A 27,834-nucleotide genomic window follows, 5' to 3' on the forward strand; every position below is an offset into this window, starting at 1 on the left:
GCACCAGAGGCTACAGTTGATTCCTCAGCAGCATCAGCGTTTGCAGGTAAGTAGCTACATAGATTTACCTGCAAACGCCGATGCTGCTGCAGAATAATCTGTAGCCTCTGGTGCCGATGTGTCCTCGCTCGTCTGACACGATGCAGGACCTGGGGAAGTGACGTCACAGCGTGATCTCTCGAGAACACGGCTGTGTCTGCACTGCCAGAAGCTGGGCGTTCTGAAGAGAAGTGGATGATACTTCTATACACAACGCCCAGCTAGTAAAAGTAGTAAACACGCCCCGATGTACGCACATAATACACGCCCAGTTGTACTTTTACTTTTCAACACGCCCAGTTGTACTTTTGCAAGCCTCATTTGCATAAATACAAAAATGGCCATAACTTGGCCAAAAATGCTCGTTTTTTTAAGATAAAAACGTTACTGTAATCTACATTGCAGCGCCTATCTGCTGCAATATCTGGTGACAGCCTCTTTAAGTAACGTTAATGTGTGAGTATGTGACTGCACATTATGATCTAGCAAGATCACGATGTGCTGAATGAATAAATGAATGGAGAGAAGTGTATGACACTGATTGGTCACAGATTGGTCAGCGTCATACACTTCTCTCCACAACGCCCACTTAGTCAACTGGGCGTGATTTTACTTTTTGACCATTAAGAAAGTCATTAGCATAAATCTAAAATAGGTCATAACTTGGTCAAAATTTATCGTTTTTCTAAATAAAAAACACTGCTGTAATCTACATTACAGTGCCGATCACATTATATAGAAGATAGGGCACTTATAATGTGGTGACAGAGCCTCTTTAAAGAGGCTCTGTCAGCAGTCCGTTAAATCAGGATATCTATAAGATTCCTTATCGTTATGCTAGTGGATTTAATAGCACCCTTTAAGGCTTCTTTCACATCTGCGCCAGGGTACCGTTCCGACGTTCCGTCCGAGCTTTTCCCGTCGGAACGGGACCCTGACTGACACAAAGAGAAATCAAAGTTTGCCAATGGTTTCCGTTTGTCTCCGTTGTGCAAGGGTTCAGTTGTTTGTGTCTGTCAGGGCTCCGTTCCGACGGAAAGCTCAGCCGAAACGGAGCCCTAGCGGAGATGTGAACCAAAGCGTACCTCAAATTAAAAAATAACTTTCTATAAAATAATAGTACAAGCAAAGATAAGAAACTTTGTAATGTATCTTATTCGATTAAAATGCCTTTCTCCACTCATCTGGCTCCTCCCCTCCCTGTCTTGACTAAATTATGAATAAGCAAACATTCATAGAATCTATAGAGCAGAGAGGAGGTGCATTCTAAGCTTCACTGGGATGTCAGGTTACAGCTGCCGATAGAAGTCTATGGAGAGGGGAAGCAGGAGATTTGTTAAATCTCCTATACAAGGCATACAGAGAGGAGATCATTATACAGCAATAAGGAGCATTGTAGCTGAGAATCCAGCACTGGGATGAGCTAGTATAACTCTCACTAGAAGCTGCAGAACGCCTGTGTCTTTCTCTCTCTCTCTCTCGCCAGCTGGCCCTCCCCTCACCATAGATTTTTATTGGCAACTGCAACCTCATCTCTTAGGGTATGTTCACACGGCCTATTTACGGACGTAATTCGGGCGTTTTTGCCCCGAATTACGTCTGAAAATAGCGCCTCAATAACGCTGACAAACATCTGCCCATTGAAAGCAATGGGCAGACGTTTGTCTGTTCACACGAGGCGTATATTTACGCGCCGCTGTCAAATGACGGCGCGTAAATAGACGCCCGCGTAGAAGAAGTGACCTGTCACTTCTTTGGCCGTAATTGAAGCCGCTATTCATTGACTCCAATGAATAGCAGCGCTAATTACGGCCGTAATTGACGCACCGTTCAAGCGCCTGCACATGCCGGTACGGCTGAAATTACGGGGATGTTTTCAGGCTGAAACATCCCCGTAATTTCAGCCGTTACGGACCCCCGCCGTGTGAACATACCCTTAGTGGAGCTTAGAATCCATGCAGCAGAAAGGATATGGTTTCTATCAGTGAGTGTGTAAACTGCTAAGAAGACGGGGGGGGGGGTGGGGGGGATGACGGGACGGACTTTAAAGGCCTTTTAACAGGGGCCAATGATTGGGCAAACGAGCATTCATACGAACACTCGATCCCGATCGTGTGTAAACAGGATAACTCTCAGGCGATGGACGTGCAAACGCTCGTTCATCAAAAGATCGGATCTTTTGTGTGGCCAAAAAAAATGGTCGCTAGTCGGCAGCATAATCCGATTGTTTGTACCCATATATTAAAGGGAACCTCTCACCAGCATTTCACCTATTAAACAAGCAATACCTGGTGGTAGTGGGTGAAAAATCATTTCTCTATAACCTATAATTGTCGTCTTAGTCGGCTCTGTAGCTTTAGTATTCCGTTTTTTAGTATTCCCACACCTTATGCAAATGAGCATAAGAGTCATATGCCATGTTTTCAAACGAAGATATCTTCATTCCTCAAGTCTTTCCGCGTTGACCCCGCCTCCTTACTTTTGATTGACAGCTCCACGCCTTCCCCCAGCACACAAAATCCTGTGCTTGTGCATTGATGTCCTATTCTGGTGTGTGCGCACAAAGGGACACCGGATTATTACAATAAAAAGCGCAAAATGTTTGCAGACCGTTATTTGCAACTGGAGGAGGAGTTTAGGAGAGGGGATAACGGCAATGAACAGTGAGGGATAAGTAAAGTTTAATAGGTGAAATTATGGTGACAGGTTCCCTTTAAGGATCGTTGCTCCTTGTGAATGGAGCGAACATGCTCTCGACGTGCATGCGGTGCTTGTTTTTCTGGCCAGTATCGGGCATGTAAAAGCACCTTCACTCTTTTTTTTATTATTATGATCTATTAGCTCTAAGCTAGCCTTTAAAACGAAGCGTTAATTTGGGGGACCTGGCCATGCAGTTACTGGCTGTATTTTAATTAGATCCCTTAAATAAGTAAATGGGACATGCTTTCCCACACTGTCGACTGCAAGTTTCAGCAAAGCTTGCAGTCCAAAATGAACACCATTTATAAATATTTACACGTCAGACCAGTTGTTAATACTTTGGGATTGTTAGGCTATGTTCACACAGAGTTTTTTGACGCGAAAACCGCATTGCATAACTCGTCAAAAACGGGCTGAAAATGCCTCTCATTGATTTCAATGGGAGGCGGAGGCGTTTTTTTTTTTTTTCCCCCGCGAGCGGGAAAAAGTGACATGCCCTATCTTTGGGCGTTTACGTCTCTGACCTCCCATTGACATCAATGGGAGGCAGAGAAAGCGTATTTCGCAGCATTTTTTGCCCGCGGCGATCAATGGCCGCGGGCGAAAAACGCGGCAAAAAACGGCGTGCAGGCAGAGCCAAATCTGCCTCAAAATTCGAAACGGAATTTTGAGGCAGATTTTCTGTCTGCAAAAAACTCTGGCCAGTATCAGCCACCTTCTCTAAGTTCACACAGTCATATTGCTACAACATTCCATGCTATGTCCTTACCATATAGATATATATATATATATATATATATATATATATATCTATGTGTGTGTGTGTGACAGAAAATACTTCAATTTATTTTATTGTTCGCTGTCCTTGTGATGGTAAAAACATGTGATACGAAAATCATGCGAGATTCCAGCCATTTTATACAATTTCTTCTGTATATACCATAAAGCCTCACTCACGCGTTTTGTGTGCGCAAAAACCACTTAACAGCTCCGTGGGGCAGCAGCATATGATGCGTGGCTGCGTGCTTTTCGCGCAGCCACCATAACTATGACACTCCATTTGGATGTTTGTAAACAGAAAAGCACGTTGTGCTTTTCTGTTTTCATTCATCCTTTTGACAGCTGTTGCGCGAATCACGCTGGTCGCACGGAAGTGCTTGCGTGTGACATGCATGGTTTTCACGCACCCATTGACTTCAATGGGTGCGTGATTCGCGTAAAACGCCCAAAGAACGGACATGTCGTGACTTTTTTTCAGCGGACTCACGCTGAGTAAAAATCACGGACATGTCTGCACGGCCCCATAGACTAATATAGGTCCGTGCAACGCGCGTGCAAATCACGCGCGTTGCACGGATGTTTTTCCCGTTCGTCTGAATAAAACCTAAGAGTACCTGAAGGGTATGCATGGTTTTTGGCAGAGCAATGGCCGTGCATGCCTAGTGTTTTTTGACGCGTTTTATGGCAAAAAAACGCATGCAGCTTTTTCGTTTGCCAGTTGATGAAAGAGGTAATTAAACGCGCCAAAAAATGCCTGTGGTGCAAAACCACTTAAAAAAAAAAAAAAAAAAAAAACGTAGTTGATTTTTTTTCTAGGCAGAATTTTCTGCCTGCAAAAAACTGTGTGAACAAGGCCTTAGGAAATTTTATGTTGCGTGTTTTACTGGCAGTAGAAGCCAGCAGAGAATGATTCACCAATGGACCTGCACTGTATTTTCAGTTTTATTATACAGCCTAAATCTACAGAGATTACAGTCATTTATAGAAAATAAATTTTGCACTATAATAAAATTGCCTTTTAAATAAAATGTGACTGTCTTATTGAATTCCACATAGAATTACATTAGTATTCTTAATTGACTATACGGGTTTTTTAATATGTTTCGGTGCAAATATGTCATTGATCTTCAAGTATATGATTTGACTTTTACCATTTACAAGTAAAGTTTTAAGATACCTGTGGGACAGTGTTTTTTCATTTGGAATACACAGTGTGGTAAAGATTTATAGCAGTCAGGGATCTGAGTAAAGTCATTTAATTTGTACAACTGCCCATAGAGCTTCTTTACAGCGGGCACGGTGGCAGAATACATGGACACCACCAATGAGGAGTTTACTTTTTTCATTAGACTCAGGAAAAACGTTAGGGTTGTCTAATGATGTTATTCACACAAACTGACCAACATTTACTAAGGATGGTGTATCTTACGGCACTCTAAGGCCCTGTTCACACTGAGTTTTTTGACGCGTAGGAAAACGCCAAAAAACGTCCAACGCCGACATGCCCTATCTTCGAACGTTTACTTTACTGGCTTCCCATTGACCTCAGTTGGAGGCAGAGAAAGCATTTTTTGCCCGTGGTGCTCAATGGCTGCGGTCGAAAAACAACGCGAGACTCCGTGTGAACAGGCCCTAAGTAAGAGATATTTGTAATGATTTGCTACAAATGTAATAAATTGGGTGCATTTTGAACTTTCTGACAGTCAGAAAATTCGCCATTTTAACTTTTTGTTTTCTTAATCTGGCCTAAATTCTATCTCATTGGAGACCACTCATACTTAACCAGATCACTTTAGAATTTGACGAGGGACGAGAAAAGTTACTATTAACCTACGAGCTGTGTGACTGGCTTTTTTGTTTTTACCAGCAGGTGCCTGTCCTACTCCCTATAACAAAGGGGGGAATTTCTCTTTTAGAAAAGTCACAAATTTTACAAAGGTGCAATTTTCTGTACAAATTGCGATACTTGAGCCGTTTTTGCCCCTCACTCCACTTTTTTAAATAAAAACTTAGATGCATTTTACCCCAACTTTCTTTATATTAAGACTTTATAAAATCCCCCCCCCCCCCCCATTTAGCTCCATTGTTTGGCTGAATCTTAGGCGGCCGCATGATCGGTGTCTATAGGAACTTTACAAAGAAATGGGGAAATGTATGTAATTTTAGGTTTTGTAGCGTCAGGAAAATAAACCTCCTGTAAAGGGATTGATAATAATAATAAACACATACAGTTCAATAGGATCGGTGTGTAATGGCCGTACACTTCGCCGTTTTAGTCATTTTGCATCCAGGTTCAGAAAGACTTGTAGCCATGTTATTTCTCGACTACAGCCATTTAACAGTTAACTTTATAATAAGCCCAATAAAAAAGGTGGAAACAGCTGCTAGTGCCTGGAACGCTCGACACAGGATTAACTTCTTCACTGCTGGCTTGTCTGTGGTTTCCAGCTCGGTTTCCTGGCTGGCGGAGTTCAGGGCACCGTAATTAGTCAATTCTATATGGTCTGTCAGAATAAAGGGAGAGGGTTTCTGAATAAATATGGATAATAGACAAGTGATATGACAGCGATACACAATGTAACCCCTTAATGACCAGCCTATTTTAAACCTTGATGACCAGCTATTTTTTACGTTTTTCCATAGTCTCATTCCAAGAGCTGTAACTCTTTTTTTTATTTTTGCGTCGACATGGCTGTATAAGGTTGTGTTTTTTTAATAGCGACATTTTGGGGTACGTATAATTTTATTGATTTACTTTTTATTAACTTTTATTTGGAGGGTAATAGAAAAAAAAACACAATTTTGCCACACTTTTTTGCGTCCTAAATTTATGCCGTTTACCCTGTGGTATAAATAACACAACAACTTTATTTAGCGGGTTGTTACGATTGCAGCGATACCAAATTTATATAGATTTTGTATGTTTTACTACTTTTACACAGTAAAAACACGTTTTCCATATTTGAAGAGCCATAACTTTGAGGGCTGCTTTTTTGCGGGACGACTTGTAGTTTTTACTGGTACCATTTTGAAGTACATTTGACTTTTTGATCACTTTTTATAAAAAATGCTAAGGCAGGATTCACAGAAAACAGAAGTTTTTGGCGTTCGCCGAGCGGGTTAAATAATGTAATAACTTTGTAGTTGGGGTCGTTATAGACACAGCGATACCAAATATGTGTAACTTTTTGTTTTACTTTTTTTTATATATATGTATATATATATATATATATATATTTTTTTTAATAATAATAAAGCAGTTTGTAAGGGGAAAAAGTGGGTTTTTCATTTTATTTTAGCACGCTTTTTTTTCTAGTTAACTTCATTAACCTTTTTTTTTTTTTTTTCTTTTTAACCAGTCCCACTAGGGGACTTCACTATGCGATCGTCCGATCACTATTATAATACACTGCAATACTTCTGTATTGCAGTGTATTATGCCTGTCTGTGTAAAACGGACAGGCATCAGCTAGGCCATGCCTCTGGCATGGCCTAGCAGGCATTAACTAGAGGCAGACCTGGGGGCCTTTATTAGGCCCCCGGCTGTTATAGAAGACACCAACACTCTGCGATCACGCGTGGGGTGCGAGAGGGAGCTCCCTCCCTCTCTCCAAAACCACTCAGATGCGGCACTTGCTGTGGGGTTAAACGAGCGAGATTGATACAGATATCGATCTCGCTTGTTCGAGCAGGGCTGCTCCCAGCCCTCCGCTACCTCTGGTAGCGGAGAGCAGGGAGATTTAAAGGCTCCCTGCTCAATTTATTTATTCCAATGCAACGCCGTAAAAAGGCTATTGCATTGGAAAAAAAGCCCGTTAGTGGCTGCCGTAAAAACTCTATGGGGCGGTCACTAACGGGTGACTTCAGGTGCTTATGTACACATGCTAAATTGCTGGGTCAGTAGTATGAAATGTCAGGCGTGCAGGGGGTGGAGGTGACAGATAAAGGCTGCTTCTTATATATTCAAATCTTTAGATTTTAGCAAATTCTAATAACACAGACCTGTTGATAAATGTTTTAAGTATGACCCCGATGGAATCAAATATCTGTCCTGTTGTTGAAAGACATTAAAATAGTTCAAATGTTCACAAACCTAGAGGGGCGGTGTAGTCTGTATACCTAATTCATCTCCATGCCATTGTTAGGTCTGAGACATAAGGAATATGTGGACACATTCTTTCTGTCACTTACTATCTAAATGAAAGGTGTCTACTATATAGCACAAATTCCTAAAGAAACAAGTAAAACACGCCGGGAGTTCTTTCACATAGCACATATTGTAGAAACTTGGTCTCTGTCTCATTCCAGACTATAGATCCAATGGGATGGTAATTGTACTGGATAATCTATGTAGGATGCCTGCGCCACTTTTTCACAATACAAATAAAGTGGGTGTGGCCTTTATTTAGCAGACGTTCTAAAGCGAAACAGTGTGATCATTTACAACCTGTTAGTTACTCAGTGCTGTACTCCTCAACAACCATGTGCAGCCTAGAATGTACCTTCAGACTGGTGTGCTCCTCGTCTGTATTCCATGTTCTTATACCGGCCCCATGGAGCGCTATGTGCAGTATAAGCAGATCCTGACAAATGATTTGCTGGTTGGGCAGTTTGTGTGGCCAAACTACATTTCATTGTCATCCAGCCTACTCTTCTACCTTGACAAAGTACATTAGACGTGGCATGACACGAACATTGATCTCTACTAAAATCACTAATTTGACACTATATATCTGGAAAACGGCCAATGGAAACATGCCGTAACACCTAATATATAACGTATTACCTTCTTGTGAAGCATCTCGAAGTACCCCCTACGCCAAACCGCATGCGCTGTAACCTGCTATTTGTGCTATAGTTTCCAAACCTTGTGTTGCCCACTGGGCATGCTTGGAAGAGCTGCTACCTACCTAGCCAGTTCGAATTCATAACCTACTAGGAAGCAATAATAAAGTGCTATCGTATATGATAAAAACACTCAAATGGTATGTTCAATGAGTGTTTTTATCATATACCATAGCATGTTATTATTGCGTGGGAATTTTTGCATCCCATGATCTTTGTTTTCAATAGTTTTTTATTAAACAGTTTTGTAAAATAATAATATAGTAATAACACAGACTCGCAGAGTCTCAACTTTTGCATTTCAGTAATACAATTAAACAAAGTATTAGACCAACATGGCCTCCAATAAATCTCACATTATATATCTGTCATGATGTCAACACTCTTGCCAAATATATAGTATATAAATGTATTCATTGCTAACATAGGTAACTATCCTTGACATCACATTACTTTATAGAGTACCTTAACATGGCCTCTATGGAAGAAAGATAAGAGAGAGAAAAGCAAAACACACACAATAAACAAAAGAAGGATAAGGAGGGGGGGAAGGAAAGGTGTAGGGTAGAAGGGTTTCATAACCATCTCTATGTATTCACGAAGATGTGTGATTCCTCCATGGGTCCCAAATGGCATCAAATTTGTCTAATGTACCAGCCAGCAGATGTGTTAGGCGGTCATTAACCATTATCCATGAGATCTTAGCGATCAACATATCCATAGACAACGTGGGTGTTCGCCAAGCCCTAGCAATAGTTATTTTAGCTGCCAGAAACACATATCGGAGAAATTTACGTGCGGGGGCCCGAACCTCCGGAATAGGACCGCATAGCAGTGCCGTAATCACATCCTTGGGGGGTTTGACTTGGATCACTGTGTTAATAAGCTGGTATACCTGGTTCCAAAAGGTGGCAACCATTGGGCACTCCCATAGAATATGCATTAGCGTGCCCTCCGCGCCACATTGTCTAAAACAGTGCATATCCACCGATGGGTTAAATCGAGCTATACGAGTAGGGACTATCCCATGATCTTTGAATCACATAATTTGCAATGTGAAAAACACCACTTAAAAAACGCAGGTAGTAAAATACACTATTTGCAAAAAAACAAAACACCATAAAAATCATTTGTACCGGTTTACTAAAAAAAATGTTTTTTTAGATGTGTTTTTTACCAATTCAACACATAGAGAACTTGGGTGGAGTGTCCCTTTAATAGTCTTTGACCATTAAAAAAAAAATTCAGATGGTACATACCTGGAGTGTCAATACTATGTTCCGAAAATGGGACTCGTTTTGTTTTTAATCCTAAACGGTCCTTGGCCTGGAATAAAACACGTATTTACTCTTCAAAATAAGATCTAATTGTTTAACTAGAATATTACTTTACCTTAAATAAACACAGGTGAGAGATTCAAATACTTTAAAGCAATAGCAGGTCTGTGATATTTACTGGGAGAGAAGATTCTCATCCCACACATTTAGCCCGGGTTCCCACGTAGCGTAATTGCTGCGGAATTTCCGCAACGGAGTTCTGTGTGGAAATTCTGCAGCATTTACAGTAGCAGCAAAGTGGAAGAGAGTTTGAAGAGAGAGTGTTGCGGCTATTGCGGTGGAATTGCACCGATTACGTCTCATAAATTGCAAGTCAGAAATTTTTTTAATTCATACTTACCCAGAACTCCCTGCTTCTTCCTCCAGTCCACCCTCCTAGGGCTGACTGTTCATCCCATGTGACTGCTGCAGCGATCACATAGGCTACAGCATCACCCAGGGAGGCCAGACCGGGCAGCAAAGGAGAGACATCACCATGACAACGGCCGGGTTAAGTATCAACTTTTTTTTTTTTTCTACGCTGCTTTCTGCAGTGGAAATTCTGGTGCAAAAAACTGCATGGGTTGTGGTTTTTTTGGGCGGAATATGCTGCGAGTTCCAAGTCTAATAGGCTGTGTAAAAATGAAATAGCATATCATGTGGGAACCCGGTCTTCGGCCTCATTCACAAGGGACGGAGGCTGTAGGGTGGCACATGGAGTCTCATAAGCTACTGTAAAAACTCTATATACATCATCTGATGGAGCATGCCACAAATTTTTTTCTGATTTGTATGGAATCCGATAGAAAAACCTCCATATGAATTCAGAGAGAGTATGTATTTACACCCCGAAATACGCCTCAAAAAAACGGTAGCTTAACACCTACAAACATCTGCCCATTGAAATCAATGGGAAAAATTACATTTTAGTTCATACAGGGCATCATTACGCCTCTGTTTTTTTAGAAAAATGTAGCGTAAAAAGTAGAGCTGAACACTGAAAAACACCTCAAAAGAAGCTTCAAATTAAAAGAAGCTTCAAAACTTTTTTCTCTGAAAACCACTCTGTAAATTTTAAGCCGCTTTTGACCCCTTAGGGTATGTTTACACTGCTTATTTTCAGCTGTTTTTCGGGCCGCAAACACCCTGAAAAACAGCTGAAAGCCGGTAGCTGAATGCCTCCAAACATCTGCCCATTGATTTCAATGGGAAAAAACTGCGTTTCGTTCAGACAGGGCATTTTTTTATGCAGCCGTTTCAAAAAACACGTAAAAAAAAGTCACGGCCGCAAACAACATTTGTGGTTTCAAAAACGGCTGAAAATCAGAGGCTGTTTTCCCTTAAAAACATCTCCATATTTTACAGCTGTTTTTTTGTTTTGCATGTGAACACACTCTTAGGCCTCATGCACACGACCGTATTTTTTCCCACCCGTAAATACTGGCGTAAATACGGGTCCGGTGTCACACGTATTCCACCCGTTTTGCACCAGTATTTACGAACCCGTGCTCGTAAATATGGGTCCGGTGTCACACGTATTCCACCCGTATTTACGAGCACGTTTTTGGCAGCAAAATAGCACTGCACTAATCGGCAGCCCCTTCTCTCTATCAGTGCAGGATAGAGAGAAGGGACAGCCTTTTCTGTAATAAAAGTTAAAGAAATTCATACTTACCCGGCCGTTGTCTTGGTGACGCGTCCCTCTCTTCACATCCAGCCCGACATCCCTGGATGACGCGGCAGTCCATGTGACCGCTGCAGCCTGTGATTGACCTGTGATTGGCTGCAGCGGTCACATGGCCTGAAACGTCATCCAGGACGTCGGCCCGGATGTCGAGAGGGACGCGTCACCAAGGCAACGGGCGGGAGACCGGACTGGAGGAAGCAGGAAGTTGTCGGTAAGTATGAACGTCTTTTATTTTTATTTTTTACAGGATAGGGGATACATGTCTTGTTTATGGCAGAGCGGGGAGATACCTCCCCGCTCTGCCATAGTTTTCATTGTAGTCCCGGCGGTAGTTACGCCACTGGGCTGTGGCCTGCAGACCGGGTAGTCCCCTGACCTCGCCTCACCTCGCAACGCTCCCGTAATCACGGGTGAACACACGCAGCCACCCATGATTACGGGAGCCCCATAGACTTCTATGGGATGCCCGTGCCGTTATTACGGCATGAAATAGGGCATGTTCTATCTTTTTTAACGGCACGGGTACCTTCCCGTGAGCAAACGGGAAGGTACCCGTGGCTAACAGAAGCCTATGAGCCCGTTATTGCGGGTCGTAATAACGACCCGCAATAACGGGTGTTTTTACGGTCGTGTGCATGAGGCCTTAGGGTATGTTCACACGTAGCGCAAACACTGTGGATATTCCGCATCGGATTTCGTTGCGGAAGATGTATGTGTTACCCGGAGTTCCGGAGCTAGCGACACCCCTGGTAATACCCCCTTTTGAAAGAGAAGACACAAACCTGACTTAGGTGTTATGAGCAGCTACAGAAATGTCTAAACTGTTTTATAAATGTCTCACACCACCCTACAATTTAAAGGAACACTCCAGGAAAGCTGATAGTGTTATGCATGACTTCTATATCTGGTGTTCTTTAAAGTTCTGAGTTAGGTACCGACCCTCAGGCTCTAAAGTAGGCATAATACTATCCCTTTAAAGAGACTGTCACCAGTTTATTAATTCCCTATCTCCTAACTAATCTAATAGGTGCTATGATGCTGATAACTATAGTGTGATTTATTTATTTTTAAATCGTTTATTATTTGCAAAGTTATGAGCATTTTTCTAAATATATTCATTTGGCTCTAATAGCCAAATGGGAGGTTACTCATTCTTGTCACTCTGGGCAGGGTAATGTCTCCTGTATGACGCTATGCAATCCACATACAGCTTCTCTCCCTTCCCTGCCCAGCAACACAGACTGATCATATAGTATACCGCTTCCATTCCCGACTCTGTTTTCAACTCGTGATACCTCCGGTTGTTTCACAGATAGAACTGCGATCCTGGTGCCATATGAAAGATTAGAATATTATCTTTCATATGCAACCAGAACTGTTCTAGGTGGTCCACAGTCGGAGATATGGCTATTTGAAGTGATCCTCCTTCCCTCCAGCCTCAGTCTCTCACACTGTGTGAAGCAGCTTCATGCTGATAGGACAGCGTCAGAGGCTGTGAGGTAGCTCCACCTCAGGAGAATCGCTGGTGTTACCTCCCAGTTGTCTAATAAAGGCTCATTTACATATTTAGAAAATCGCTCATAACTTTTAAAATAATAAACCCTTTGGGACACAATTTTCACTAGAATTATCAGTGTGATAGCGCCTATTAGATTAGCTAGGAGATAGGGCATTACTAAACTAGTGACGGATCCTTTAATACAGAGAAACTCACAAGAATTATAACACAAGATCTTCAGAACATACAGTACCTTACACGTGTTAACTTTTTAACACATTTTCTTTCACGCACAGAACAATAATGGAATGCAATACAGCTGCCAATTTTTAAGTGCAAACATAAGAAGGACTTTACCTTTTCTGTCATGAGGTTCCAGTTTAATCTCCAGAAATAAATACAACAGTAAATATTGATGCACACAAAGGAGATTATCATTCCAATCCAAAAACCTGGCAATTTAAGGAAGAAAGACTATAGGTCAACAAACAGGAATGTTATAAAACACGAGAGTTCACTCGTATTAGAAATAAAAAACTTCACAGTTGCTCGAAGGGCTTATTCATCATATGTCTGAGGTGCCCCCGTGCGGGTTCCGTTTTCACGGATCCCTGTAGACCTGAGTCTATGGAGGGATCCGTGAAAACGTTACAAAATAGGACATTTTCGATTTTTCAATGGACCCTTCACACGGTCCGGTGAAACAACGGCCCCATTGCAATACATGTGTCTGTGTGACGGCCATCACACCGACATACTCTACGTTCGTCTGAATAAGGCCTAAGGGTGACTTTACATGCTTTAATAATGCATATGATTCAGGGAGAAATCACTCGAGAAACTATTCTTTACTGGTCTTGAAAAAAATGGAAGGATGTGTGTTTACATGCCATTCCTTGATATTGCGATGAAATTGTAATCGTGGTCACATGGTACAGAAACAGGGCCCCAAAATCTAAATGGGTGGTTTAATTGCCAGATCATCGATTGATTGAATTTCGCCCCCTAGCGATTTGTGGATTGTAATCAACTATCAAAATGAGTCCAATATTGCGCCTTATCGAAGCATGTAAAGATACCATTGGTGCCTCATGTACAGTACGTATATAAAGCCAATCCATTCATAGCTCATCCATTTGTGCTGCATATGTCTCCTTAAAGAGGCTCTGTCACCAGATTTTGCAACCCCTATCTGCTATTGCAGCAGATCGGCGCTGCAATGTAGATTACAGTAACGTTTTTATTTTTAAAAAACGAGCATTTTTGGCCAAGTTATGACCATTTTTGTAGTTATGCAAATGAGGCTTGCAAAAGTCCAACTGGGCGTGTTTAAAAGTAAAAGTCCAAGTGGGTGTGTATTATGTGCGTACATCAGGGCGTTTTTAATACTTTTACTAGCTGGGCGCTCTGAAGAGAAGTATCATCCACTTCTCTTCAGAACGCCCAGCTTCTGGCACTCACAGGTCCTACATCGTGTCGGCCACATCGGCACCAGAGGCTACAGTTGATTCTGCAGCAGCATCAGCGTTTGCAGGGAAGTAGCTACATCGATTTACCTGCAAACGCCGATGCTGCTGCAGAATCATCTGTAGCCTCTGGTGCCGATGTGTCCTCGCTCGTCTGACACGATGCAGGACCTGGGGAAGTGACGTCACAGCGTGATCTCTCGAGAACACGGCTGTGTCTGCACTGCCAGAAGCTGTAGCTACTTACCTGCAAACGCTGATGCTGCTGCAGAATCAACTGTAGCCTCTGGTGCCGACACGATGCAGGACCTGTGAGTGACGTCACAGATCTGCACTGCCAGAAGCTGGGCGTTCTGAAGAGAAGTGGATGATACTTCTCATCAGAACGCCCAGCTAGTAAAAGTAGTAAACACGCCCCGATGTACGCACATAATACACGCCCAGTTGTACTTTTACTTTTAAACACGCCCACTTGGACTTTTGCAAGCCTCATTTGCATAACTACAAAAATGGTCATAACTTGGCCAAAAATGCTCGTTTTTTAAAAATAAAAACGTTACTGTAATCTACATTGCAGCGCCGATCTGCTGCAATAGCAGATAGGGGTTGCAAAATATGGTGACAGAGCCTCTTTAATTGACTGGAACTTCTAGTTCTTGTCTGGCATGTTACAAATACAGTGGAGCTGCAAACCATTCCCGGGTCAATGTTTCTAGAAGCCTGCTAGCTCACATTACACTCTCTCACTGCAGAGACTGCCTGCTTAAATCCGTGCTGAGGCTGCTGTGATCACAGGACTTTATTAAGCTCTGTTAACATATCCTTTCTGTGAAAAAAAAAAGTAAAACAAAAAACACATCCTCTGCCTTCTGTCAGAGGTATACGTTGGAGATACTTCCTGACATATACCTCCTATGTATGCTACTGTATGCTTATATGTCGCCCATAGGTCCTATAAAATAAAAAAACACTAAAAAAACGCATACTAGGCAGCATATGTTTATGCTTTCCTAAACAAAGAAAAGAAAGGTATGCTGACGGATACCAGCCAGACGGATGCCGAAGGCGACTAATTTGGTATAGTATCAAAGTTTTTAAGGCCGAATAAATACATATGTCCATCCAGTTTAGACTATTATTCTGCAATGTTGAACCAGAGGAAGGCAAAACCCTTATGAGGCAAAAGCCATATTTTGTAATCTTAGGGAAAAATTCCTTCCCTACTCCAATACATCAAATAGAATAAATCTCTGGATCAACGACCCATCTACAGTAATCTAGTAAACATAACTTGTAATATTATTACACTCAAGAAAGACATCCAGGCCTCTTTTGAACTCTTTCAGTGAATTCACCATAACAACTTCCTCTTGCATACAGTTCTATAGTCTCACTGCTCTCACAGTAAAGAATCCCCTTCTATGTTTATGTAGAAACCTTTCCTTTAGACGTAGATGATGCCTCCTGGTTATAGTTACAGTCATAGGTATAAATAGGTCATGAGAGAAATCTCTGTATCGACCTTTAATATATTTTACTTATATTTATATATTTTTTAGATCACCTATCAGCCGTCTTTTTTTTCTAAGCTAAAGAATCCTAATTTTGATAATCTTTCTGGGTACAGTAGTCCACCAATTCCATTTTCTCTCTTTAGTTGCTACCCTTTGAATCCGTTTAAGCTCTACTATGTCTTTCTTGTGCACTGGTGCCCAAACCTGGGGGAGATTTATTAAGATTGCCGTTTCATATGGCATTCTTAATAAACAATTAGTTGGAGTAAGATGCAAAATATTTATTAAGAGGCGAACCCCCCTTATCAAATGTGTCTCATCTTTCAGCTGGCTGTGCGTCACAATTGTGGCGCAACGACCTGCTGCCGTGTGCCTTCCATTATCCCCTTTCCATTGGACATGAAATAAAAAATAAGTAAACTCACCGCTCGTCTTTTTTCTCTCCCCTCTGAGTCCCCTCAGGCTCCCTTAGAATGCTCACACAAGGTCCTTACGCCAAGCAGTGTCAGGGCCACACATGCGATGCAGCACTCCGCATCCTGAGTGCTGTGTCACATAGAACGTCTGGACATTGCCTGGTGTCAGTGTGTTGTATGAGCTGCAGCATGATGAGGGAGCCAGAAATGAGAAGCGGAGCAGTGAGGTAAGTATGCTTTATTTATTTTTTATTCCTTTGCGCTACACCTTGCTTGCTAGGAGCTGGCATAGATTTCTACTATAATTTGTCAGTCTTGTGGAGTAAATAATAATAAATTTTTCAGCCCACTGTGGCCCAGCCCCTTCTGGGAAATGACTCCCCCTTTTAACAAAAGTGTCGCGTGCGGCCAAAAATGATCAAAAGTCAATGCAAATTGTGACTTTTCGGGCTTTTTGCAAATTTTCTACGTCCGAAAACTGGCATAGAAAGGTTAATAAATTCCCACACTTATTCCATGTGCGTTCTGACTGGTGATTTACAAAATGGTAGAACTATGTTTTTGTCATGTGCATCTATGCCTCTTTTGATGCACCCAATGATCATATTTGCCTTTGCAGCAGCTGTGTTTGCTACAGTTCGGTAACTAAACTTGTAAAAACTTTTGTCATGTTAGAAGTTTTAAACGGTGGGGATCCAAGCACTGAGACCCCAACTGATCACCAAAATGAAGCGGCAGAAGCGCTCGGGTGAGTGCTTTGCCACTTTGCTTCTGATCAGATTTCCTCGGAGAGGTGTACGGGCTCAATAGAAAGTCTTAACAGTCCGTACACCGCTACATCAGCTTTATCAGAAACAAAGCGGCACAGCGCCCACCCAAGTACTTCTGCCACTTTGTTTTAGTGATCGGTTGGGGTCTCAGTGTTCAAAGTTTTTTAAAAGTTTAGTTACACTTTGAGTATACTGTCAACTAAAATTCCTAGGTCCTTTTCCATGTCGGTTTTAGTTAGTGTGTTTTCCATTTAATATGTAATGTTTATGTGTATCTTCCCTTCCCAAGTGAATAACCTTACATTTATCAATTTATAACCTCATTTGAAATTCTTTGCCCAAGCCTCCAACTGCTCCAAATCCATTTGTAATAGTATACAGTCCTCCTTTGTGTTACCGTATTTTTCGGACTATAAGACGCACCCAGGCTTTAGACAACAGAAAATAGGAAAAAAATTATTTCTTAAAAAATAATTTATTCTGTTTCACCACATTCTGAGAGGCAAAACTTTTTTTTATATTTTTTTTCATCGATTGAGTGGTGTGACGGCTTATTTTTCGCGGGACGAGCTGTCGTTTTATTGGTACCATTTTTTGGTACATACGATTTTTTTTTAGCACTTGTTTTTAATTTCATTTTTTTAAGCGCTAAGGTGACCAAAAACTATTTTGATGTTTTACATTTTTAAACTCACCGTGCGAGTTAAATAATTGTATTTTGTAATAGATGGAACTTTTATGGACACAGCGATACCAAATTATTTTATTTTTTACATTGTGCTAGGGGAAAAATGTTAATATATTTTTATTTTTTTACACTCCTGAAAATGTATCTAACATTTTTTTTTTTTTTACACATTTTCTTAGTTCCCCTAGGGGACTTGAACCAGCAGCCACTTGGTTACATGTGGAGTTACTGAAACAGTGTAACTCGCTGAGCTACGCTGTTTCCCTAACGCCCATAGTAGTGAATGTCAGTTACGGAAGCAGCGTAGCATGCGAGCTACGCTGTTTCCGTAACTACTGTTCAGTTCTATGGGAGTTACGGAAACAGCGTAGCTCAGCAAGTTACGCTGTTTCAGTAACTCCATATGTAACCAAGTGGCCGGGAGAGCACAGAAAGCTAGAACGGGGTTTAGGGGGCCCCGTTCTAGAGATAGGTGCGGGTCCCAGAGGTGGGACCTGCATCTATCTGACATTTATGACCTATCCAAAGGATATGTCATAAATGTGCTTCATAGAAAAACCCCTATAAACGCCGCGGTCACTATTGACCGCGGCATTTAACTAGTTAAAGGGGTTTGCCATAAAACACATGTGAGATCTCTGGGGGTGCGACTGCTTGGACCCCCAGCGATAAGGAGAACAAGGGATCAAATGTCACACAAAGCGCTACATGAGAAACCTGAACTTCCAGGTTCTGTGTCCGGCTTATCTGTTCCGCAGCTCCATAGAGATCGATGGAGAGCCGCTCGCGCATGCGCAGAAGAATCCCATTGATCTCTATGAAGCTGCCGGACACAGAACGCAGAAGTCACAGCTTCTCATGCAGCGCTCTTGGTAACTTTCAGTCCCGTTCTCCTTATCAATCACACATGTATCCCCTATCCTGTGGGTTTTCCAAGCCCTTTAAACTGCCAGGAACAGCGAAATTGCTGTTTTTAAAATGATGATTTTATTTATAAAGGACAAATGCAGTTCAGCCATTTTTGGCCCTATGTGAAAAAGTAATTGCCCCCTTAGTTACTAGATCAACCAAGTTAATCAAATTCAATTGACTATTGGGTTTCATTTCACTAGTATACACCAGACATGATTACTGCCAGACCTGTTGAATCTAAACATCACTTAAATAGAACCCGCCTGGCATGTGAAGCGGACTAGGTGGTCTCAAAAAGCAGCACATGATGCCGCATTCTAAAGTGATTCAAATACTGATGCCAAAGTTATTGAATTCTACCAGTCTGGAAAGGGTTACAAAGCCATTGCTTATGAAAGAAAAAAGGACCCCAGCAGCTGGTAGGAATCACGAACAATGTATTTACAAAAAGCTGTTACCAGCAGAGAAATTCTCTGCCACTGAGTAATGAATGACTAAATAAATAAACAGCTTTTTGTAAAGCCATTGCTTAGGCCCCATGCACACGAACGTAAAAATACCCGTAATCACGGGCCGTAATTACGGGCCCATAGACTTCTATTGGCCACGGGTACCTCCCCGTATGCTTACGGGAAGGTGTCAGTGCCGTTGAAAAATATAGAACATGTCCTATTTCAGGCCGTAATTACGGCACGGGCAGGCCCATATAAGTCTATGGGGCTACCGTAATTACGGGTTACTATGTGTGTTCATCCGTAATTACGGGAGCGCTGCTAGGCGACGTCAGGGGATAGTCACTGTCCAGGGTGCTGAAAGAGTTAAAGGATCGGCAGTAACTCTTTCAGGACCCTGGACAGTGACTTCCGATCACAATATAGATCAACGTGTAAAAAAATTAGACGTTCATACTTACCCAGAACTCCCTGCTTCTTCCTCCAGTCCGGCCTCCCGGGGTGACGTTTCAGCCCATGTGACCGCTGCAGCCAATCACAGGCCAGTCACAGGCTGCAGCGGTCACATGGACTGCCGCATCATCCAGGGAGGTCGGGCTGGATGTCGAAAGCGGGACGCGTCACCAAGACAACGGACGGGTAAGTATGAATTACTTTTACTACGGAAAGGGCTGCCCCTTCTCTCTATCCTGCACTGATAGAGAGAAGGGCTGCCGATTAGTGCAGTGCAATTTTGCAGCGAAAACGTGCCCGTAACGGGTGGAATACTGGTGGTATACGGGTGGAATACTGGTGACACTGGACCCGTATTTATGGGCACTGGTCCGTAAATACTGGTACAATATGGGTCGAATACGTGTGACCAAGGATCCGTATTTACGCCAGTATTTACGGGAGGGAAAAAATATGTTCGTGTGCATGAGGCCTTAGGCTCTGGGACTCAAGTGAACCACAGTGAGAACCATTTTCCACAAATGGCGAAAATGTGGAACAGTGGTGTACAGTTCTGGTCAAAAGATTTGAGACTGACACAAATTTTGGTTTTCACAAACTTTGCTGCTTCAGTTTTTATAGTGGCAGTTTGCATTAACTCTAGAAGGTTATGAAGAGTGGAGATCAGATGAATCGCAATGTCATTCCTTGCCTTGAGAATTATCTTCATCACTAAAACCCCATTTCCACTGCATTTCAGCCCTGCCACAAAATGACTTGCTGACATTTCAGTGATCTTCTCGCTAGCTCAGGAGAAAGTGTTATCGAGGAGCTGAAATCACTCTGTCATGCTAATTGAATTATAAGAGCAGACTGGTTACTTTAACCCCTTTGGGACGAAGCCATTTTTTGATTTTTCGTTTTTCACTTCCCGCATTCCAAGAGCCATATCTTTTTTAATTTTTCGGCAATAGAGTGGTGTGAGGGCTTATTTTTTGCGGAAGGAGTTGCAATTTTTATTGGTACCAGTTATAGTTCCATATAACATACTGGGAAACTGAAAAAAGTTCTTCGCGGGCTGAAGTTGGAAAAACTGCGATTCCTCCATTGTTTTTTGGGTTTCGTTTTTACAGCTTTCACCGTGCAGTAAAAATTACAACTTATCTTTATACTGTGGCTCATTCCGATTACGGTCATACCAAATTTATATTGTTTTTTTTTATATTTTACTACTTTTATTGATAAACTTTTTGTTAAAAAAAATAAATTTTTTGTGTCGCCACATTCCAAGAGCCATAACTTTTTTATTTTTTCACCGATTTGAGCGGTGTGAGGAATAACGAATGGTATCTGAACATCCTCCAAGAGCAACGTCTCCCAACGATCCACGAGCAATTTGTTGATGAGCAATGCTTTTTCCAGCACGATAGTTATCACTTTTGCCTTGTGATATGGTGCTCTAAGTGGCTCGGTGAACAAAACATTGAAATTTTGGGTCCATGGTGAGGAAACTCCCCAGATCTCAATCCCATTGGAGAACCTGTGGTCAATCCTCAAAAAGTGGGTGGAAAAACAAAAACACAGAAATTGTGATCAACTCCAAGCACTGATTAGGCAGGAATGCGTTGCCATCAATCCGGATTTGGCCCAGAAGCTGATATCCAGCATGACGGCGAATTGCAGAAGTCTTCAAAAAAGAAGGGTCAGTGATGTAAATATTGAGTCTTTGCATAAACTTGATGTATTTGTCAACAAGTTAAAAATCTTATGAACTGCTTATAATTGTACTTCAGTATACCATAGGAACACCTGACTAAGGCCTCATTTACACGAGCGTATTATACGCGCGTGCGACGCGCGTGCTTTTCACGCGTGTCGTACGCACCTATAATAGTCTATGGGGCTGTTTAGACGATGCGTGAATTTTGCGCTGCGTGAGTGCGTTGCGTAAAACTCACGACATGTTCTATATTCTTGCGTTTTTCACGCAACACGCACCCATTGACTTCAATGGGTGCGTGAAAACAACGCATGCCACACTGACGGTCCTGCGTTGCATGCGCGAAAATCACGCAAGAGCTGTCAAAAGGATGAATGTAAACAGAAAAGCACCACGTGCTTTTCTGGTTACAAACATCCAAACGGAGTGTCAAATTCGAGATGAGCGCACCGAACTTTACCGGGTTCGGCCAAACTCGTTTTGACCGAAACCGGTAAAAAATGTTCGGGTACGCGACGTCAGGAGACAGTCACTGTCCACGGTGCTGAAAGCGTTAAACTGGTTCAGCACCATGGACAGTGACTTCCGCTCCGAAAATCCATGAACCTGTAAAAAAAAAAAGACGTTCTGACTTACCGATAACTCCGGTCCGACCTCCCGGGATGACAGTAAAGTCCAAGTGACAGCTGCAGCCAATCACAGGCCAAGCACAGGCTGCAGCCAATCACAGGCTGCAGCGGTCTCATGGACTGCGGCGTCATCCTGGGAGGTGGGGCCGGATGACAAGAGAGGGACGCGTCACCAAGGCAACGGCCGGGAGCCCGGACTGGGGGAAGCAGGAAGTTCTTGGTAAGTATGAAAGTCTTTTTTTATTCACAGGTTGGTGTATATTGTGTTCGGCATTCACTGTCGAGGGTGCTGAAAGAGTTACTGCCGATCAGTTAGCTCTTTCAGCACCTTGGACAGTGACGGGCGTCGACTAGCCTCATCTCTATGATGGCGGCTGCGCGAAAATCACGCAGCCGCGCATCATACACGGATGACACACGGACCTGCCAAGTGCCTTTTGCGCGCGCAAAACGCAGCGTTTTTTGCGCGCGCAAAACGCACACGCTCGTGTAAATGAGGCCTAAAAGATCTAAAAACACTGAAGCAGCAAACTTTGTGAAAACCAAAATTTGTGTCAGTTTCAAAACATTTTGCCAGTACTGTACCTTCCCAGAAGTGGCCAACCAAAATTTCACCAAGAGCGCATCTACGATTCATCTACGAGGAGAGTTGCAAGGCGCAAACCAATGCTGACCAAAACGAGCACATTGCTCGTCTTGCATTTGCCAAAAAACATCTAGATGACCGCCGAGACTATTGGGATAATATTCTATGGACTGATGAGTCAAAGGTGGAACTTTTTGGAAGACATGGGTCTCGTTACATCTGATGTAAAGCTAGCATCAAATTCCACCATAAGAACATCCTATCAACAGTTAAATGTGGCGGTAGGAGTGTGATGGTCTGGGGCTGCTTTGCTTCTGCAAGACCTGGACGACTTGTCATACTTGATGGAACCATGAATTCTGCTCTCTATCCGAAAATCCTGAAGGAGAATGTCTGCCCGTCACTTCGTAACCTAAAGCTCAAGCTTAGTTAGGTTATGCAGCAGGACAATGACCCAAAGTACCCAAGCTAGTCCACCTCTGAATGGCTCAAAAGAAACAAAAATAGGGTTTTGGGGCAGCTGAATCAATATCCCAATGAGATGCTGTGGCAAGACCTTAAACGTGCAGTTCATGCTCGAAAACCCTCTTAGGCTATGTTCACACAAGGTATTTTGCCGAGTTTTTTGACGCGGAAACCGCGCCGCAAAACTCGGCAAAAACGGCCCGAGAACGCCTCCCATTGATTTCAATGGGAGGCGTCTGCGTCTGCGTCTTTTTCCCGCGGGCAGTAAAACTGCCTCGCGGGAAAAAGAAGCGACATGCCCTATCTTCGGGCGCTTCCGCCTCTGACCTCCCATTGACTTCAATGGGAGGCAGAGAAAGCGTATTTCGCGCTGTTTTATGCCCGCGGGCGAAAACGGCGCGAAAATCGGCGTGCAGGGAGAGGAAAATCTGCCTCAAAGTTCCAAACGGAATTTTGAGGCAGATATTCCTCCACCAAAATACTCTGTGTGAACATAGCCTAATGTAGCCAAATGAAAACAATTCTGCAAAGAAGACTGGGGCAAATATTCCTCCACAGTGATGTAAGAGATTCATTGCAAGTTATCACAAATGTTTTATTGCAGTGGTTACTGCCATGGGTGGTACATCAAGCTATTAGGTTTAGGGTGAAATTACTTGTTCACATGTGTGATATTGGTTTTGAATAAATCGTTATGCTCAATAAATGGAAATAGTTTAAAAGCTGCATTTTGTGATTACTTGAGTCTTTATCTTATATTAAAATTAGTTGGATAATCTGAAACATTAAAATGTGACAAATTAGCTAAAATATAAAAGAAATCGGGTGGGGGCAAATACTTTTTAACAGAACTATATATAAATTTGGGAATATAATCCAAATTGTATTGTGGATCTTACCCATGATCTGATCCATGATCCCAATTTAATGCTTTATTGCTTATCCACGGGAAACGCCATAACCATCTGATAGATGCAGGTCCAAGCTCTGGGACCTCCACCTATCTCCAGAACGGGGCTTATCCGACCCTCTCCTACATGGTGAGGCAGCCATCAGCCATCCCATCTTTTCTTTCCTTATGGTCTTACCTTTTATCCCGAGTTTCACTGGAAACATAAGTGGTACTCCAACAGGGAATGTCACTAGGAAATATCCAACGAAAAATGCTAATGCTCCAATTTCTGGTGTTCCAACTCCTGCGAGAATTCCAAAAAAGACTCTCTGTACAAACAGCAGAAAAAAAATAATTGAATATGTCGTATTTATCATGTGGTTGTTGAAAGAGGGACATCAAGGATCTCCATGTCCTTGTAATATTACAATGTTCACATTTATAATCTACAGGCTCTATAAGTCAATAAGGAATGTACAGGAAAAGACGCAGCCCTTAAAAAATGTACAAAGTAAAAAATAATCCAATGACTCCAGTGCATATATTGGCACTAGACGCAAGGAGATCAGAACAACAACGGCACATTGCAAATCTGTTCGCACAAAATTTGGAGCCATCTACCATGCTACATTTGGCTCAAGCCTCAAGGATGAGCATTATGTAAAATATTATAAAGCAATAGTTTTCTAATAATCAAGCAAACCGAATAATACCCCGAATGATACTAGTGGTCCTAGTGACTAATTAAAACTAAACCAGAACAAGAAACAAGTCACGACCAGGTGTTTGAAAAAATACAAATAATCTTTATTAAAGTCAATTAGACACATGGAGACAACGTATAACACTTAGACATACTAAAATGCCATGGACCCTTGAACACAAACGGAATCCGAACGTAAAAGCAGAGTAGCCCCCCAGATGTAAAAATGGTCTGACACAACCTATATATGGCTAAAGTGCATAAATACATATTAATGAGCAGGTACTAGGCATGGTACGCTTTGCACAGATGAACACATAAATAAGTATAGAGAATATATATAAGGTACAATCTAAGTAAAAACGACATGTAAAGTAGTATACCTACACCTGCGTATAAGAAGATAAATAGGAGATCAAGACCAGGAGGGGGACCTCTGCTTAACCCAACGCGCGTTTCGCTGTCATTGATGACCGACGCTGAACACCTAACCACCCGATAGGAAACAGCTGTGATTTTACCGGTAAAACATCATTGAGGAAGGTATATCTAGGGGCAACTGGGGCATTTGGACATCAACCCCTGACGAAGCACCAGCGAAACGCGCGTTGGGTTAAGCAGAGGTCCCCCTCCTGGTCTTGATCTCCTATTTATCTTCTTATACGCAGGTGTAGGTATACTACTTTACATGTCGTTTTTACTTAGATTGTACCTTATATATATTCTCTATACTTATTTATGTGTTCATCTGTGCAAAGCGTACCATGCCTAGTACCTGCTCATTAATATGTATTTATGCACTTTAGCCATATATAGGTTGTGTCAGACCATTTTTACATCTGGGGGGCTACTCTGCTTTTACGTTCGGATTCCGTTTGTGTTCAAGGGTCCATGGCATTTTAGTATGTCTAAGTGTTATACGTTGTCTCCATGTGTCTAATTGACTTTAATAAAGATTATTTGTATTTTTTCAAACACCTGGTCGTGACTTGTTTCTTGTTCTGGTTTAGTTTTCTAATAATGAAACGGTTAATAAATATTTGCATACTTACGACTGACGGAGTAAAAAAGTAAAACAGAGCACACATTGGTATATTCTGGTACACTAGAATTAAGATATCCCTATAACAGATAAGTAAAATGATGACATCAGTAGAGATTCACAGGTTTCGTCATGAATTTAAAACACGTTTCATACAATGAGGTAAAGCTTACTTAAATATCTCCTCTTCAGGACCATGTTGCTATTTTAATCTAAAAATCTGTCACTTAATTTCTTAATATATCTTTTTAACAGATCGAAAAAAAAATTAATACAGAGACACTAAATCCCCAGCATAGCCATGGAGTTAAAGGGGTTATCGCACGACAGACATTTATGGCATATATCAGGATATGCCATAAATGTCCGATAGATGTGGGTCCCAACTCTGGGACCTGCACCTATCTCAAGAATAGGAGTGCCCTGACCCAGTTCCTGCCTGATGAGGCATCCACTGTATATAGGCAGTAGACAGGGGCGTAACTAGGAAAGACTGGGCCCCATAGCAAACTTTTGACTGGGGCCCCCCCTCCCCTGGGTGTCACACAACCCCCCCCCCCTTGTAGATAGTGCCTTTTTTACAGTCCCCCATGTAGATAACGCCATACAGCGCCCCCCCTGTAGACAACGCCATACAGTCCCCCCTGTAGTTAACGCCATACAGCCCCCCCATGTAGACTGTATGGCGTTATCTACAGGGGGGACTGTATGGCGTTATCTACAGGGGGGACTGTATGGCGTTATCTACGGAGGGGGACTGTATGGCGTAATCTACAGGGGGGACTGTATGGCGTTATCTACAGAGGGGGACTGTGCGGCGTTATCTACAGGGGGGCTGTGTGGCGTTATCTACAGGGGGGATTGTATGCCGTTATCTACAGGGGGGACTGTATGGCGTTATCTACAGGGGGGACTGTATGGCGTTATCTACAGGGGGGACTGTATGGCGTTCTCTACAGAGGGGGACGGTATGGCGTAATCTACAGGGGGGACTGTGTGGCGTTATCTACAGGGGGGACTGTGTGGCGTTATCTACAGGGGGACTGTATGGCGTTATCTACAGAGGGGGCTGTATGGCGCGAACGCCATACAGCCCACACTGTAGAGAACGCTATACAGCCCCCCCTGTAGAGAACGCCATACAGCGCCCCCCCTGTAGGGAATGCCATACAGCGCCCCCCACTGCAGGGAACACCATACAGCGCCCCCCCTGCAGAGAACGCCATACAGCGCCCCCCTCTGCAGTGAAAGCCATACAGCGCCCCCCCCTGCAGGGAACGCATACAGCACCCCCCCCTGTAGGGAACGCCATACAGCGCCCCCCCTGCAGGGAACGCCATACAGCGCCCCCCCTGTAGGGAACGCCATACAGCCCCCCCCTGCAGGGAACGCCATACAGTGCCCCCCCTGCAGGGAACGCCATACAGCCTCCCCCCTGCAGGGAACGCCATACAGCGCCCCCGCCCTGCAGGGAATGCCATACAGCGCCCTCCCTGCAGGGAACGCCATACAGCGCCCCCCCTGCAGGGAACGCCATACAGCGCCCCCCCTGCAGGGAACGCCATACAGCGCCCCCCCTGCAGGGAACGCCATACAGCCCCCCCTGCAGGGAACGCCATACAGCCCCCCCCCCAAAAAAAAAATGCGAGCTATAGTGTGTCCTACAAATAACATGCATCCCCTATCCACAGGATAGGGGATACATGTGTGATCGCTGGCATTGATAGGGAGAACGGGGGACTGAAAGTCCCCTGAAGTTCTCCATGACTAACCTCTGACTTCCGGCGTCTGCGCAGCTCAATAAAAATGAAAGGAGTGCTGGTCACGCATGCGCACAAGCGCAACCGGCGCTCCATTCATTTCTACTGAGCTGCCGACACAGACCCCGGAAGTCCGAGGTTTGTGATGGAGAACCTCAGGGGAATTTCAGTCCCCCGTTCTCCCTATCAATGCCAGCGATCACACATATATCCCCTATCCTGTGTATATCCTGTGGATAGGGGATACATGTCTTTTGTTTAATGGCAGAGCGGGGAGATACCTCCCTGCTCTGCCGTAGTGTTCAGTGGCGTCCCGCTGTAGCAGCCATAGCGGCTGCTAGCGGAGCCTGCGGCCATGGTGGGGGCCCGTGACGGCGGGTGACACGGGCCCCCTCATGCCGCGGGCCCCGTAGCAGCCGCTACGGCTGCTACGGCGGTAGTTACGCCACTGGCAGTAGAGGTTGGCAGGATTCCGGAAAACAGCTGAGCTCGATGAGATACACTGTTTCCGTAACTCCCATA

General features: G+C 43.2%; 1 protein-coding gene and 1 long non-coding RNA gene across 2 annotated transcripts in view; one reads left to right on the plus strand and one right to left on the minus strand.

The window, feature by feature from the left end:
- Nucleotides 1-390: 390 nt before the first annotated feature.
- LOC142742848 (uncharacterized) lies at nt 391-4,547 on the plus strand. Its single transcript, XR_012881450.1, has 2 exons — nt 391-3,369; nt 3,412-4,547. It is a non-coding gene; the product is annotated as an uncharacterized LOC142742848 (long non-coding RNA).
- Nucleotides 4,548-5,812: 1,265 nt separating this feature from the next.
- The window catches only part of LOC142741800 (multidrug and toxin extrusion protein 1-like), a 135,138-nt gene continuing 113,116 nt past the window's right edge, over nt 5,813-27,834 (minus strand). The window contains exons 13-17 of the mRNA XM_075851132.1: nt 25,563-25,632; nt 24,004-24,136; nt 13,223-13,317; nt 9,624-9,690; nt 5,813-6,023 (exon numbers count right to left, since the gene is read on the minus strand). Coding sequence (XP_075707247.1) covers nt 5,845-6,023; nt 9,624-9,690; nt 13,223-13,317; nt 24,004-24,136; nt 25,563-25,632 — 544 coding nt within the window. The 3' untranslated portion in view covers nt 5,813-5,844. The remainder of the gene's footprint in view (nt 6,024-9,623; nt 9,691-13,222; nt 13,318-24,003; nt 24,137-25,562; nt 25,633-27,834) is intronic.

This window comes from Rhinoderma darwinii, chromosome 2 (genome assembly GCF_050947455.1).
Source record: "Rhinoderma darwinii isolate aRhiDar2 chromosome 2, aRhiDar2.hap1, whole genome shotgun sequence".
In the NCBI taxonomy this organism is placed as follows: Eukaryota; Metazoa; Chordata; class Amphibia; order Anura; family Rhinodermatidae; genus Rhinoderma; species Rhinoderma darwinii.